The 14,538-nt window shown below is 38.5% G+C and overlaps 1 protein-coding gene across 4 annotated transcripts in view; it reads left to right on the top strand.

The window, feature by feature from the left end:
- MPHOSPH8 (M-phase phosphoprotein 8) overlaps positions 1-14,538 on the top strand; it is a 36,201-nt gene that overhangs the window by 15,414 nt on the left and 6,249 nt on the right. The window contains exons 4-13 of one of the 4 annotated variants that reach the window (XR_008577038.1): positions 336-432; positions 1,467-1,715; positions 2,173-2,298; positions 2,384-2,472; positions 3,645-3,785; positions 4,591-4,677; positions 6,647-6,801; positions 11,289-11,463; positions 12,969-13,096; positions 13,788-13,871. Coding sequence is in view for 3 of the 4 variants with exons in the window: in XM_054824984.1 (XP_054680959.1) it covers positions 336-432; positions 1,467-1,715; positions 2,173-2,298; positions 2,384-2,472; positions 3,645-3,785; positions 4,591-4,677; positions 6,647-6,801; positions 11,289-11,443; positions 12,969-13,096; positions 13,788-13,871 (1,311 nt within the window). In the remaining variant the exon portion in view is untranslated. Of the gene's footprint in view, positions 1-335; positions 433-1,466; positions 1,716-2,172; positions 2,299-2,383; positions 2,473-3,644; positions 3,786-4,590; positions 4,678-6,597; positions 6,802-11,288; positions 11,464-12,968; positions 13,097-13,787; positions 13,872-14,538 lie in introns of those variants that run through there. The other 3 variants (XM_054824984.1, XM_054824996.1, XM_054825007.1) reach the window with 3 other exon arrangements.

The following is a 14,538-nucleotide window of genomic DNA, read 5'->3' as shown; positions in this document are numbered from 1 at the left end:
ATGAAAAGTTCAGAATTTTAATTTCCTCAGAATGCTGGTTTTGGCATATCCGCACCTCATGCCATAAAGCACTATTCATGGTTGGGATGCAGTAAAAATCTGAATTGAAGTTGGTTTATTTTGGAAATAACACCTATTCTCTTATGGAAGAAGCCTTCACACACTTAACTTCTGACTCACCTGTTTAATTCTTTTCTTAGGAATGTTCACAAGTCTGTTATGTACACATTTCAGTAGTATTAGTTTTAAATATATTTTATCATTGGACTGGTGAAAGGAGTTTAGTTTCCATTTTTTCTCTACCACTTTAATTTGATCTTTGTTCTCAATATCAGGAGAAAGAAATAAAGAAAACTGAAACAAAAGAAAAATCTCAAAAAAAAGAGTCTGAAAAAGAAGACAAGAGCAGGAAAGAACAAAAGGGCCTAAAAAGTAAGTGCTAACTGCTTAAAAGAGAGAAGGGAAAGACCTTTTCGGACATTCTTCTCTTATTTTTTAAAGAGTGGACATTGTATAGTTTTATAACACATTACAGAAAGAAGAATTTCTGCTTTTATTTTAGGAAGCAAAAGTCTGCTGTTTAATGGCTTTGTTAATATATGCTTCATGAGAATGCTGTATGTACTTTCATGTATGAAGCATGGAGTTCATCCAACTATTGGCTCTTTCCGGAAGTGTTCTGATGATACTATGAATACGCACTTTCTATGTTTAGAAAAAACTAGTAGAGGTTCCCATCAGGCAAACTTCTTGCCTCTTGCATTAGCCACAATGATGAGTTACATTATACAACCCTTAAAATATCACCAGAACTGGATGATTTGATACATGAAGAAAAAATGTCTAGGTTGTATTTCTATTCTTAATAGTATAATGGAGTATTAATGATACCACTCTTGATGTCAGTAAAATTCTGGATGATTTTATTCAGGATAAATTCCCTCACTACTGTGATGAGGATGAACTGAGGAAAACTAGGTAACTTCACCTTTGATAATCATGAATGGATATAGGAGGAGCTATGATGCTTCAAATAGCTGTTGCTAGAGAAACATCTTTCACTGAAAGTAGCATAGATGCTTACAATGCTTAAAAAAGTAACAAACAGAATGATTAATTATTGTTCCTTATACAGCATGTGTCCTTCGTCTGTTCATCAAAGATACTGAACCATATTTTCCAAGTAGTAATTTATGCATAATTCTAAACTACATTTCTTAAAAAGAAGATGGTACCATGTTGAAAGCAATCAGAACTCGGACTTGCCACGGTAGCTGGAGGTGAACTAGCTCTCCCTGATTTTTGGCTGATGCGGTTAAGCTTGCTCCTGCATTTCAGCAATGATTAACTTATGGAAAGAGATCAGACCTTTTCTAAATGGACTCTGGTCACTCACTTAAACTTTGTTATGCAATAGTCTTTAGTGGCTCAAGTAGTCACTCTTGGTAACTGTCTTAATATTCTAGGCTTTAAGGACATCAAAAGTGCATTTGACTTGTTTAATGTAGCTTCAGAAGAAAAAAGTGAATATTCTGAGAATAACTGCAAAAGAGAAGAATCTTCGCTAGAATATAAATTCATAGAAGAATTAAAATCAAAAGGCAGCAAGGTGTACAAGGAAAGGAGGAACATAAGAGATGAAACAGACACATGGACTTACATTGCTGCAGAAGGTGATCGAGAAGTAGTGGATGTATGTCAAATGGAGAACGCTGGTGAGCAGTAGAAACAAATGCAGGGGAAGGTTGAGCACTGGCAGTTACTATTTTCTCCATTCCTGCTTGTATCTTTTAGTGCTCCAATTCTTGTCTCCCCAGGAGGCTGAAATGATGTTTTCTTTTGAAACTCACTGATAACTTTTCAGTGTGTTTCCAGTGTGTTTCTGTTATTACAGTGATGGAGAGTGCATCATCTCTTATCACTTCAGCCTAATTTATTACAACAGATAAACGGTTTGTTTCAAGTAAAAGCATTTTATGTCCATTTGTAATGTAGCCTTCATTGTTTGGAACCATTCCACGCTGACTTCCAGAGTTTATTTGAATGTAAAGTAGTAGTATGTTAAGCTGCTGATCATTGAAGCAATGGCAAGCAATGAATGGTTTGGAAATTTGTAAGTTACTTATTACTTATTTTACATTTTTTTCTCCCATAAAATCAAATATGCAATAGATGGCAAGCAACAAGTCTTGAGTTTGGGTATGGACATGCAGTTAGAATGGCTGACATTAGAAGACTTTCAGAAGCATCTTGATGGAGATGATGAGAATCATGTGTCAACAGAACCAATATCAAGTAGTGAGTAGTTGCTGGGAGGAAGGGACATTTCTTAGCTGGTGTTTCAAAGTGAAATATCTATAACTGCATTGAATTTACTTTCTAGCTCTCCTGAGGGATGCTGTTAAAAGTGGGGATTATATGACAGTAAAGATGGCACTTTCTTCAAATGAGGAGTATAATCTGGATCAAGAGGTAATTTTTCTGCAATAGAAGCATTGGAGGGGTGTGGGAGGGAAGAGTACGAATTTGGATTGATTGAAAAGTTTTCTCCTCTTGCTAGTAGCAGATGTCTGTGTCACCTTAAAAAAAAAAAACATACAAGATGAGAAGAGGGAGTATAGAATTCAAGGCTTCAATACTTGTTATCCATTTCTTCCAAAGAAAAAATGAATTTTGATAAAAGTAGTTTGATAGAAGCATTCCAGCAGCTGGATTTGCAGCAGATTTGCCCACTGGGTATAACTGAATATTAAATTTAGAACTTTACGTGCTATAAGGAATAATGATACCCATCGGATCAAGTGGCTAAACTGTGTAAAACATCTATACATAAATAAAAATAAAAAAAGAATGTTCTGTTTGACAGACTGGGACCACTTAATGAGTAGTTAGTTTTCTGCCAGTTCTTAATCAGCTGTGTTCTTACTAGTTTTTCTTTCAAGGATCTATTTTCCTATTAAATAGTACTATAGCTCAATGTTTGAGGATTATAATCTCTGATATCAATATTTCACTGGTGGTCTTGTGTAGTTGTCTGCACGAGACAATTATGTAGCATTTTGAGAAGTATACATTATGCTAAGATTTCTGTAGCGTAGTAGAAAAAATGCCAAATGAACTACTGAGGCAAGCATGTATTCTGTGAATTGTAGTGTCTGGTGGAAAATGCAAGAATGAGTGAGGAGACTGGCCACTCAGAGAAGTCTCTTCATACTTACACTCTGATAAAATCCAAAAGCAGCGATGTGGTAGCAGCTGACTTGAGCCATTGTGTTTTTCCTCCAGTGGCTGTTGATTTCTTTTTCCACTGTCTTGCCGTCTTCCCCACCGTCAAGTACCTTGCTGCCTTGCTTTCTGGCTTATTCTGGTTTTCCTCCTCCTTGTTCTGGTCCTTGGAATGTTACGGGTTTTGCAGATTGTGGAGCTCAGCCTGTGAGGCCTCTGGACAGGGAAGTGGGAGGTGATAGTTTGTTGTTATCTGGCAGTCATGTGTGTGAATTCTTCTGCCAGGAAGGGGAATCTTTGTGAAACCTGTTGACACACTTGCAATTTTTGTGTTGTGGCTTTGATTTATCTGAAAATATTTGGGGTTTTTTTTTATTATTTTCTTAAAATTTTTTTAATGGCAATGATTCTTGTTGCAGGACTCAAGTGGCATGACCCTAGTAATGCATGCTGCTGCTGGTGGGCATGATGACCTTCTCCGGGTCCTAATCAGGAAAGGAGCTAAAGTTAATGGTAGACAGAAAAATGGAACAACTGCATTGATACACGCAGCTGAAAAGGTTGGCTTGGTTGTTGTCATATTTGTGATTCTTGGCTCTTTTACGTATGTTTAAAAGTTGTACACAATTCTTTTCCCTCGGATGATGCCCGAAAAGTAGTTAGCAGGATATAGCAGGGTGACCTTAACAGCATAATTTCAGCGGCTGTGGTTACTGTAGTGTAAATAAATTCTGACCACAAACCATAGCCTGAGTAGAGAATATTGTAGGGCTGGTTACCTAGAGGGGAAAGTGGAGGCAAAGGATATCTCTGAATTTGTCTGTCATGGGAGCTGAAGTTCTTGTGTTAGAATTGCTTGTTATGATCACTGGCTACAGAGGATCCAAACTTGGGAGACTTTGAGAGCAAATTGCTGATTAAGCAGGGTTTACTATTCGAGAGTTGGGATATGGAGGCAGTGGCAAGCCCTTCTCAAACTAACACCAACTGGACTAGCAAGTTAGAGGATGTTTCATGGGTGGGCTTTTGGTCAGGTTGGTTCATGTGTTTTCCCATGTACAGTACATACAAGGCCAAAAGGGAGCTTGATTCCAGTTTGGTGATTAATGCAAACATACAGTTTTCTTCCTGTGCTGTTAACTGCTGCAAGATTTAGGAAAAAAAAAAGGCTTTTAAATACTCGTTGCCATCTACTTGCCCAAGTCTGAATTGCTCTTTATTAACCATGGGAGAAAACAATGTTAATTGTGTCATGCCTCGTGCTTTGGATTTTACTGATGGGTTTTCAATAAACGTCACTTTATATTCTGAAACAAAACCACAATATTTTCTACTTACTTGTTTTGTGGTTTTGTTTTTTTTCAGAATTTTCTAACAACAGTAGCTATTCTTCTGGAAGCTGGGGCATATGTGAACATGCAGCAGAGCAGTGGTGAAACTGCTTTAATGAAGGTAAATTCACTGTTTGTCTTGATATGTCTTAATAGTAAATACTTTTTGCAAAAACTAGTAAAACTTAAAAGCATATTTGTAGAGTTGATTTATGGAACACGTACTATATTTGAAATACAAATACTACTCTTAGGGATTAAAACATTGCCTAGAATAACTTTTTTAATGTACTGTTATATCTAAACAATAAATGCAGGTGCTATCAGCATACAGTGAATGTGGCTCATAATCCTCTTCATTGTTTGGCTCAAAGAAATGCAGATCTGGTCTTAAAACTGAGAAAATCAGCAGGAAGAAAAAAATTCCAGAAAGGAGAATCTTTCACTTCGGTGTTGCTGTGATTGACTCTTGTCATTTCATCACAGGCCAGAAATAACACGTTTGCAGTCTCCTTCCCACTGCCCGTTCTGCACTTTTACTCCCCAACATCACAAAGGAAATTTTTTTTTTTTATTTTAGTTTGTTATAATGGGAAAAGTCTAAGACCCTTAAAACAGTCTGTGCTACTCTTAGAGGTTTTTTTGTTTATGTCAGATAATTTCACCAAAGTTCTCCTTCCTGATAAACTTGCTGTATTTATATGTAGGCTGTTTAAGGCAATTTGTTTGCAGAAGAAGTTACAAAAGCTTTTCTGTCCAAGACAATGTGGTGTTGTTTCTGTTCTGTGCTCTGCAAGGCTTAGCAGGAGTGGGGAATTCACATTTTCTGTAAAGAAAATGGTAACACACTTGTGGTTTCCTCAGCCACTTCAGTCCAAAAACTTTTCGTAATTTGGCTGCCTCCATGAACCTCAGTTTTGACCTTCATTGTTTTTAAGGGTTTTTTTAGTATTTGATGCATAGCTGTACGTTCTTCTAATTGGTAGCCTACAGTGACTTATTCCAGATATTTCTTTTGCTCTGCAGATACAAAGAATAGTAACTTACTGGAAAAAGTTTAGCTACGTGTGGATAAAAATACAAATGTGTTTATCAAGTCACTCTTATTTATCCTTAGGAATCGGGTCATGCTTCTTAAAAGAGGGGGGGGGAAGCAAAAGTCTTGGCACTTAATTCCTGTCTCTGAGGTGGTGTGTGATTTTTTTTTTTTTTTTTTGGTGGATTTTTTGTAGGGAGGGCAAGTGGGTTTATTTGTTTATGGAAGATTATGGATTGAAAGCACAGATGAAAGTTCAGAGCTGAGACAAACTTCAGAAGTTAACTTCTGAAATGCCTCATGAAGATAGAAATGTATCTCTCTTGTGCCTTTCCCTAATTTGTCTGAGTTGAAGCGTTTGAAAACAAGTGACCAAGAGCATGTGTTTGCATTCTTCAAAGTAAAGCTTTCTTCAGACTTTCATGTACTTCTGTCAAGTCTTTGGTTGACATGCCCTGAAATTCTTGCTGTGAGTAATGTTGAGCAAACAGCCTTGGACACTTAGGCAGTTGATAATGGTGACTGTCTAGCATAGCTAAATAACATTTTGGGGCAAATTCTGTTACTTTACCGCACACCTGAAGTACCATTTGAACTGAGATTCCTAGAAACAGGCACTTGGAAGTGTTACTTTAGTCATTCTGAATACTTCTGCAGAAACGCATTTATTCAGGTAAACAATTGTAAGAAAGTTTACAGTTACTGAACTCCAGCAGATTAGATGTTTTCACAGAACTTCTGGGGTTGTTTTATCTCCCCCCCCCCCTCCAATTAAGTCTACTTGGTAATCCTGAGTGTTGCTGGTTCTGTGAGATCAGTTGTGTAGTGTTGCCTGTGTAAAGATAAAATATTTATGGAGTATGATCCTGAGTTTTGAGTTGTATCAGCATTTGCAGAGCAAAAACCTAAACTTGTTTTCTGAATTATAACCAATTTTGGATTTTAATTCATTTCTACAGTTCTGCTTACTCCAATGTTATGTTATGTTATGTTCTGGTCTAACAGGGGATTTGTCATTGTTGTCCATCCTTCCATCTTCTCACTTTCTGCACAGGCTTGTAAAAGAGGGAATTCTGATATAGTGCGGCTTATGATTGAAAGCGGAGCAGACTGTAACATTTTGTCAAAGCATCAGAACAGTGCACTGCATTTTGCTAAACAATGTAATAACATACTGGTCTATGAGCAGCTCAAGAGTCATTTGGAAACGTGAGTAAACTGTACTTTGAAGTTTGTTCTGGTGAAGTTTGTAATGCTAGGGATGTCATAATTTTGGTTTAAGTCAAGGGGAAAGGGGGGGAGATTTCAGGAAAGAACACAGATCTGATTTGGGTAGAAAGCTAACTAATAAATCATGTGAAATGAAAATGATGTAAACTCACAGAATTAGCAGACGCTTAAACACCGAGTAAAAAGATGGAAAGGAGGAAAAGGTAATTACTAGAAGTGAAGATTCCTTAAACTAGAAGTACAGCAATCAGGAAAACTAAAAAGCGTATAAGCACTGGACAGTTGCATGTAAACTCTTATTAGGGCATGCCAAATAAAATACCTTGCTAAAAAGCATAAAAGAACACCAAACAAAAACACCATGAAAAGTCAGTGCAGATAGCTAGGGTGTTGTTGGATACTTAAACATCAGCTGTGAGCTGAGTGCCGGGGTAAAGCTTTCATGCCAGTGAATGATGGAAATAAAAATCTTCATTATGCAACAGAATGACTGAAGAAGGAGCAGTGCAGTGTATGTGGTATGTGAAGCATTCATGTCATATGATCATGTAAAAATATACTGAGCTGATGAATATGGATGCTAAATGGAGGCAAACATAGAAGAAACAAGCTCTTTAAATATCAGTTTGGAGGAGTACTCATAGTTAACGTATTAGGGCAGAAAATCATAACTAACAATCTCTAAACTTGGAGAAGAATCAAGGAGGGTTTCAAGAGCTTCTGCAGCCGTTGAAATTTTGCCATGAATGCTTAGTTAGTTCTAGAAGAACACTGTCTCAGTGCAAGATCCTTGTATTGTTTTATGATTATTTCATCGTAATGATTTATCTATATAATACAAGGCAATCTACCAAGTAGTTTGTAGTCCAAGATCATTCTCTTCTGTTTTAGTGTTTATAGAGCCCTGGCTGTTTTCTGTCTCCGATCTCTTGTGTTTCCCATCAGCCAACATCCTAAATCTATCTTTACAGTAACTGCCTTGTAATGGTCACTGATACGTGCTGTAGTACCACCAATATTCTTAGTCTATTTTAAATAGTTATTAGTGATCTTTTCTTTAAAACCTTATTAAATACTAAATTTAAGCATACTAAGTCTAAAAAGTAAGATCTATAAGCAAACACTCACATATGATCATTGCAGCGGTGGTCACAATGGAGGTTAGGAGCCCTTCTGTAAGCCAGAGAAATTTATGGAACGTTTTCAAAGTGAAATGTCGGGTAAAAAGCATTTTAGTAAACCAGTAAAATACAAAAATACAAATAAAAATACAAAAAATACATTTCTAGTGGAAGGTTGTATTTGCCTATGCATTCTAAAGGAACTCAGTTATGAAATTACAGAATCACAGCAACAGAGAATGGTAGAGGTTGGAAGGGACCTCTGCAGGTCATCTTGTCCTACCCCCCTGCTCAAGCAGGGCCACCTAGAGCTGATTGCCCAGGACCCTGTCTCGATGGCTTTTGAATATCTCCAAGGATGGAGACCTCATAACCTCTCCGGGCAACCTGTGCCAGTGCTCCATCACCCTCACAGTAAAAATGTGTTTCTTGATGTTCAGAGGGAACCTCCCATGTTTCAGTTTGTGCTCATTGCCTCTTGTCCAGTCACTGCACATCGCTGAAGAGAGCCTAGCTCCATCCTCTTTGCCCCCTCACTTCAGGTGTTTATTGATACATGCACATTGACAAGATCCCCCTTGAGCCTTCTCTTTTCCAGGCTGAACAATCCCAGCTCTCTCAGCCTTTCCTCGTATGTCAGATACTCCAGTCCCTCTGTCATCTTTGTGGCCCTTCATTGGACTCTCTCCAGTAACTCCATGTCTCTTGTAGTGAGGCACCTGGAATTGGCCATAGTACTCCAGGTGTGGTCTCACCAGCGATAAGTAGAAGAGGAGGATCCCCCCCCTTGACCTACTGGCAATGCTTTGCCTAATGCAGCTTAGGATACCATTGGCCGCCTTTGCAGCAAGGGCATGTTGCTGGCTTGTGTTCAGCCTGGTGTCTGCCAGGTCCTTTTCTGCCAAGCTGTTGTCCAGCTGGGTGACTCCCAGGATGTCCTGGTGCCTGGGGCTGTTTCTCCCCAGGTGCAGGACTTTGCACTTCTCTTAGTTGAACTTCATGAGGTTCCTGTTGGCCCATTTCTCCAGCCTGTCGAGGTCCCTCTGGATGGCAACACGACCCTCTGGTGTATCAGCCACTCCTCCCAGTTTTGTCTCACCTGCAAACTTGCTGAGGGTATGCTCTGTGCCATCATCCAGGTCATTAACAAAGATGTTAAATAGGACCGGACCCAGTATTGACCCCGGGAGTACACCAGTAGTGACTGACTTCCAACTAGACTTTGTGCTGCTGATTTTTGCTGAACTAATGTGTTTTTCATACTGGGAGGAAAGTATTGTGATGGCAGTATTTTTAATGCACTGTAAGGCTTGTCTGAGATACTGTAGATCGCTGCATCAAACTTCTGTCCTGAGCAGATAGAAGCTATAAGGAAAGTTTTCTAGCAGGCTACATGGGGGACAGAAGTGCTAAAAGCATAAAAATTAATAATAATTTTTCAAACATCGAAAACTTCTTAAAGTGAGCAGGGGCAGTTGGAGTGGATAAATGGAGTATGTTGATCCTTCCCCACAGAAGGAAGTCATGACTTGGGAGTTAAAGCTTTGAAGGCAACAGCAAGCATGCAGATAAAAGTGATCTGGTACCTGCTGCTCAGTGTGGTGAAACTCTGTCACTCATTCACTATTTGATGCCTTTTCCAGTTTGTTTCTTATTTAAAATCTGCCACCTTCAGTTTTGGCTAATCTGAATAATGAGTTTTGGAAGATATTGAGCACGTAATTTTGCCAGTGAAATGGCCATTGAAATTAAATATTGATAAGTGCAAAGTGATGTCCCTGGGGTATCACCATAGTAATGTGAATTACCCAGGGAGTAACACAGCTCTTGCCAATTGAGGAAGCTTCTAGGCTCCATTACCTGAAAATACCAGTTCAGTGCTGCTTGTCTGTCAAAAAGATAATGTAGTAGTAGTGGAGCTGAAAATAAAATGTAAATGCATGATGTCCAAATGCCCTAAATAGCATGTGCCTTTCCAGTTACCTTGTTTCAAAAACAGATGAAGCAAAAAAGGAAGAGTAAAGATGATCAGACATATGGAGCAGCTTCTGTGAGGACAGACCAAGGAAGGTGATACACGTCACCTTGGGATAGATTAAAATGTCAAAATTGAAAATAAAATCAGAAAACAACTACAGAAAGTAACCCAAAGCCATGAGACAGGTTCTGTAGGCCATCCTGTTAAATGATTTGGTGATAGGTTTGAAATGGAGGAATATTTTTGCACAGAAAAACTTAATTATGGATCTCACTGTTGCAGAATGCTGTGGTCAGAAATGCATGGGATTTTAGAAGGGATTAAGTAGATCTAAGGAGAGGTGCGATTTGCCTTCAGTCTGTAGTTCTGGACACCTCTAAATGCTGGAAACTAGGACAGTATACCAAAAAAAGACAGCTGTTTAATTTCCCATATTTAATATGGCTTTGTTTAGCATCTGGAAACTAGAATAGATGGGTTTCCAGGCTTGTTTTGGTATGGCAATTCTTGTGGCTTCTTTCTGATCAAACACTTAAGTTTTAGATTCTGCAGATGGTAATCTGAGCTAGCTTGGAGGGTAGGTGTGCTCAGACTAATAGCTGAAAAAGCTACAAAGCTGAGAGTCAGGACCTCTGCCTTGCAAAAGCATTTAAAACCCATTTGTGTCAAAACAGCTTTCTGAAGAGGATTGCTTAGTAACCTGCTTGTAAAGGTGCCAAATACTGGTGGCTAATGTGGTCTCTCTTTGAAGGCTAGGCTGCTCGCTTAAATTTAAACCCTCCCCCCTTTCCCCAACCCAAAAAAACAAACAAAAACCCCAGTTTGGCTATTTAATGGTAGTGTTGCTACTTTTTCACTGCATTATTAGTAGAGTTTAACTGGGAACTGCATTTTTCCAGTAGTATTGCCAGTAAAATTATAGAGTGACTTATTTGTTTATTTTTACATTGTACTTGCAGTCAGGTTCATAAATCAGCCACACTGGGGAAGTGGTTGTCTGTTTCCGTTTAGCCATGAGGTACATACTGACGTTTCGGGGGCATCATTCTACAAAAAGAGCCTTCAAAATACGTGGCTAGTTGGAATTTTTTTAATCTGCTGCAGTGCACTTGTCTCAGCTTTTTGTTTTTGTGGACCTGATAGATGAATTTCACAAACAGATCACTGATAAAATGTTTTGTTAATGAAGTATTGGGACCTGGGGTTCATCTATGCATAAATGCTGGTGATGAAGGCATTTACTCCTGAAAACTGGGAATCCAAAATGGTGATCTGAAATCCTGTTTTGCATCAGCTTTTGCTAAGTGTGTGTCTGGTAAAGTCATTTTACTGTGTGAAGTACAGGCCTCACTCGTTTGGTCTTTTAGGCTCACAAGAGTAGCAGAAGATACCATCAGGGATTATTTTGAAGCTCGTCTTGCTTTGCTGGAGCCAGTCTTTCCAATTGCGTGTCATCGTCTCTGTGAAGGGCCAGACTTTTCTACGGATTTTAATTATAAACCCCCCCAAAATGTGCCAGAAGGTAGGGGGTTCATTGTTGTGGTGGGTTTTTTGTTTGTTTTAAAAAAAAAGAAATGTATAACAATACGCTAAGGAACTGCCTTTAAGTATCTGCAATGATGCAGAATTATTTTTGTATGACTTACTGCAGTACGTTACATTAAGGATGCTCTGATGCTGGAGTATAGGGAGAGCAGTGATATGTTAATGCATTGTGGGTGGGGTTTCATAGAATCCTAGAATGGTTTGGGTTGGAAGGGACCTCAAAGACCATCTAGTTCCAACCCCCCTGCCATGGGCAGGGACCCCCTCCACTAGACCACGTTGCCCAAAGCCCCATCCAACCTGGCCTTGAACACTTCCAGGGAGGGGGCAGCCACAGCTTCTCTGGGCAACCTCTTCCAGTGCCTCACCACCCTCATATTTTTAAAAGTTTTTTTTCTTTTTTAATTGCCACATACACAGCTTCTTGCTTCTGTTCAGGGGTTACAGTAGCTTTGGGAGGGTTACGTTAGCTAAGTGCCAGGTATTATAGGAAAGGAGTGGTTTACCTTAGAATTCATAATTTTGAAAAATTTTCATCTAAGAGCATACTTAGAAAATCTCATAGAGGATTATCTTGTTTTGTAGACAGTACCTAATGCACTGGAGTCTTGGAGTACAGTCACAGCACTACCATGACACGCATGTAGTCTAGAAATACTACAAAAAAGAAGCCAGCATCAATCAATTTTGTTTCGCCCACAGACCCTTTGAAAAAGCTCGGAATCAAATTCCTGAGATACTTGGGAATATTTCTTCGGTCTTTCAGGAATCCAAATATTGATCTTTGATACTTGGCTTAGTTTAGTAGTTTTAATTCACCTTTTGAGGATATCAGGGAAACGCCTACTGATAATGATTTTTCTCAAAATAATACATTAATGTGACTGTGAAACACTACTTAAACTAAGACTGAAAGTGGTTGTGTCTGTCTGGTTTTCTGGTTGTTAAGAGTTGTAATGTAAGTCTTCCAGTTCTTGATTATAGGTATCCTTGATAGAATTAAGAAACCTTATATAAGTTTTTGTATTAAAATGAGGCATTTGTGGGTATTGAAAATTGTTGCTTATTGAATTTCAGTGCAGTTCATAAAGATCTATAATTGACTGGGCTCAGTTGTCCTTACTAAGAGAACAGACAACCCAAACCCCAATAAATTCCATAACTCTGTTAGGTAAACCTAAAACCACAGAGGTGAACCGTACCAAGGATTGCTGTATCCCTTTTGCTTTCCTTTCTAATAGTCACATAAAATTATTTCTGCTGCCAAAAGACCTTAACTTTGTGCCCAAGTGAGTTGTGTTCTGTGCTGGGATCCACTGGCTTGGGAGATTGGATTTCTGCATGTTGCTTTGATACTCCGTTGGCGTTTAATATATACTATATAATATTTATATTTATATATGTATTTCTACCTAACTGTCTTCAAAGGTTTAGTGTATGCAGTTGTTCTAAGTAATGGATCTCATTTCAAATTCGTGTGACTGAATTGCCTTCCTTTTCAGGATCTGGAATTCTTCTATTTGTTTTCCATTCAAATTTCTTTGGTAAAGAAGTTGTTGCTCGGCTCTGTGGACCATGTAGCGTACAAGCTGTGGTTTTAAACGACAAATTCCAGCTCCCTGTATTTTTGGTAAATCTTTTCGTATAACTGACTATAAAGCAATTTTACAAAGTCTCTATGGAGCAGCCTGAGAAATCTTGGTGCCTTAATTTGGATTTTGTGTATTGTGATGAAGCGTTTTTATCGTGATGGGGCTTTTTTTAAATGAAACTTAATTCTTCTTTGTATATGGAGAGAACTACAAACCTTGCGTGTACTAGACTCCATAAAAATTTATGACTTTAAAGGCAGGGTTGTAGTGCTGGACAGCCTGCTTCTGGGCAGCCCTGCTTGGGCAGGGTGTTGGACCAGGTGGCTTTGAGAGGTCCCCTCCAACCTCAGCCCTTCTGTGATTCGGTGGCTTCAGAACTGAGGGTTTGAGCAGGCAGGTGAGAATTCTGGATTTAAAGCTGTTTCATTGCTCAAATTCACCTAGCCTCTCAAATTTTTAACCCAACTAAGTTCTTAAATATTGATTTTAACAACCTACCTAATATTTCTAATTATTATTATCTTTTTTTATTAGTATTGGGTTTTAAACCTATTAATCATCACTCTGTACAATTTTCAAGTCCTCTTGTTTTCTCTATGGTTGCACCAAAGGTTCTTTGCAGTATACACAACTTCAAAAAATGCATAGTGAAAATGTCATTAGTCCACTTGTATAGGACTTCCAGCCAGATCCTGCAATTAACTTTGTCCATTTTCTTTTTCCTTTTAGGATAGTCACTTTATTTATTCCTTCAACCCTACTGCAGGCCTTAACAAGCTTTTTATACGGTTGGCAGAAGCTCCCACTGCCAAGGTACAGAATGTTTTCGTAATTAAATGTGTATGTTAAGCTGTTGTACAATAACTCTTCCATAGTCTAAATGCTTCTAGTTGTATGTTGCAAATGTAAAACTAAGGACTTCCCACCATCTCCTCATCCCAGTTCCCATCAGTTACAGTTCCATCCTGTGACATTGCCAGAACTTAGGAACATGCCACGGGTGCTAGTTCTGTCATAATTAAATGTTTTTATGCTGCAGTCAGAATAATTCATGCACCAGGATAAAGTAACATTACAGCTAAACATTTTCCCCACCTATATTGGGAATTTAATGACTAACAGATACATGTATTGTCAGTTATTTTTTGCATACAGATGTTTTTGTTTGTGTGTTTAGGAGAACTTGGAAGTATTTACTAGGATGTGCAGTCTGCTTTTAAATAGTCTGTGTAGTGTGTTGTATTTTCCAGGTGGTTTGGGCAGTAGTTCCACTACATGTTGCAAGATGAATAACAGATCCTGTTCTGGTAGCATTTATTTTGTCCTTGGAAGACACACCAGTAAATTTTCTAGCTCTTCAGAGTTAAAACTTAAAACTCTTCAAATGTTTTAGTGTGCACTTTTTTAAAAAAAAAGGGGGGGGGGGAATGAACCTGTATTCAGATGGAAGTACATGTGTATGTGTAGTCTAGTTCAGATT

Source organism: Grus americana, chromosome 1, assembly GCF_028858705.1.
Source record: "Grus americana isolate bGruAme1 chromosome 1, bGruAme1.mat, whole genome shotgun sequence".
NCBI classification, from domain to species: Eukaryota; Metazoa; Chordata; class Aves; order Gruiformes; family Gruidae; genus Grus; species Grus americana.
This window is presented reverse-complemented; position numbering and strand designations above follow the sequence as displayed.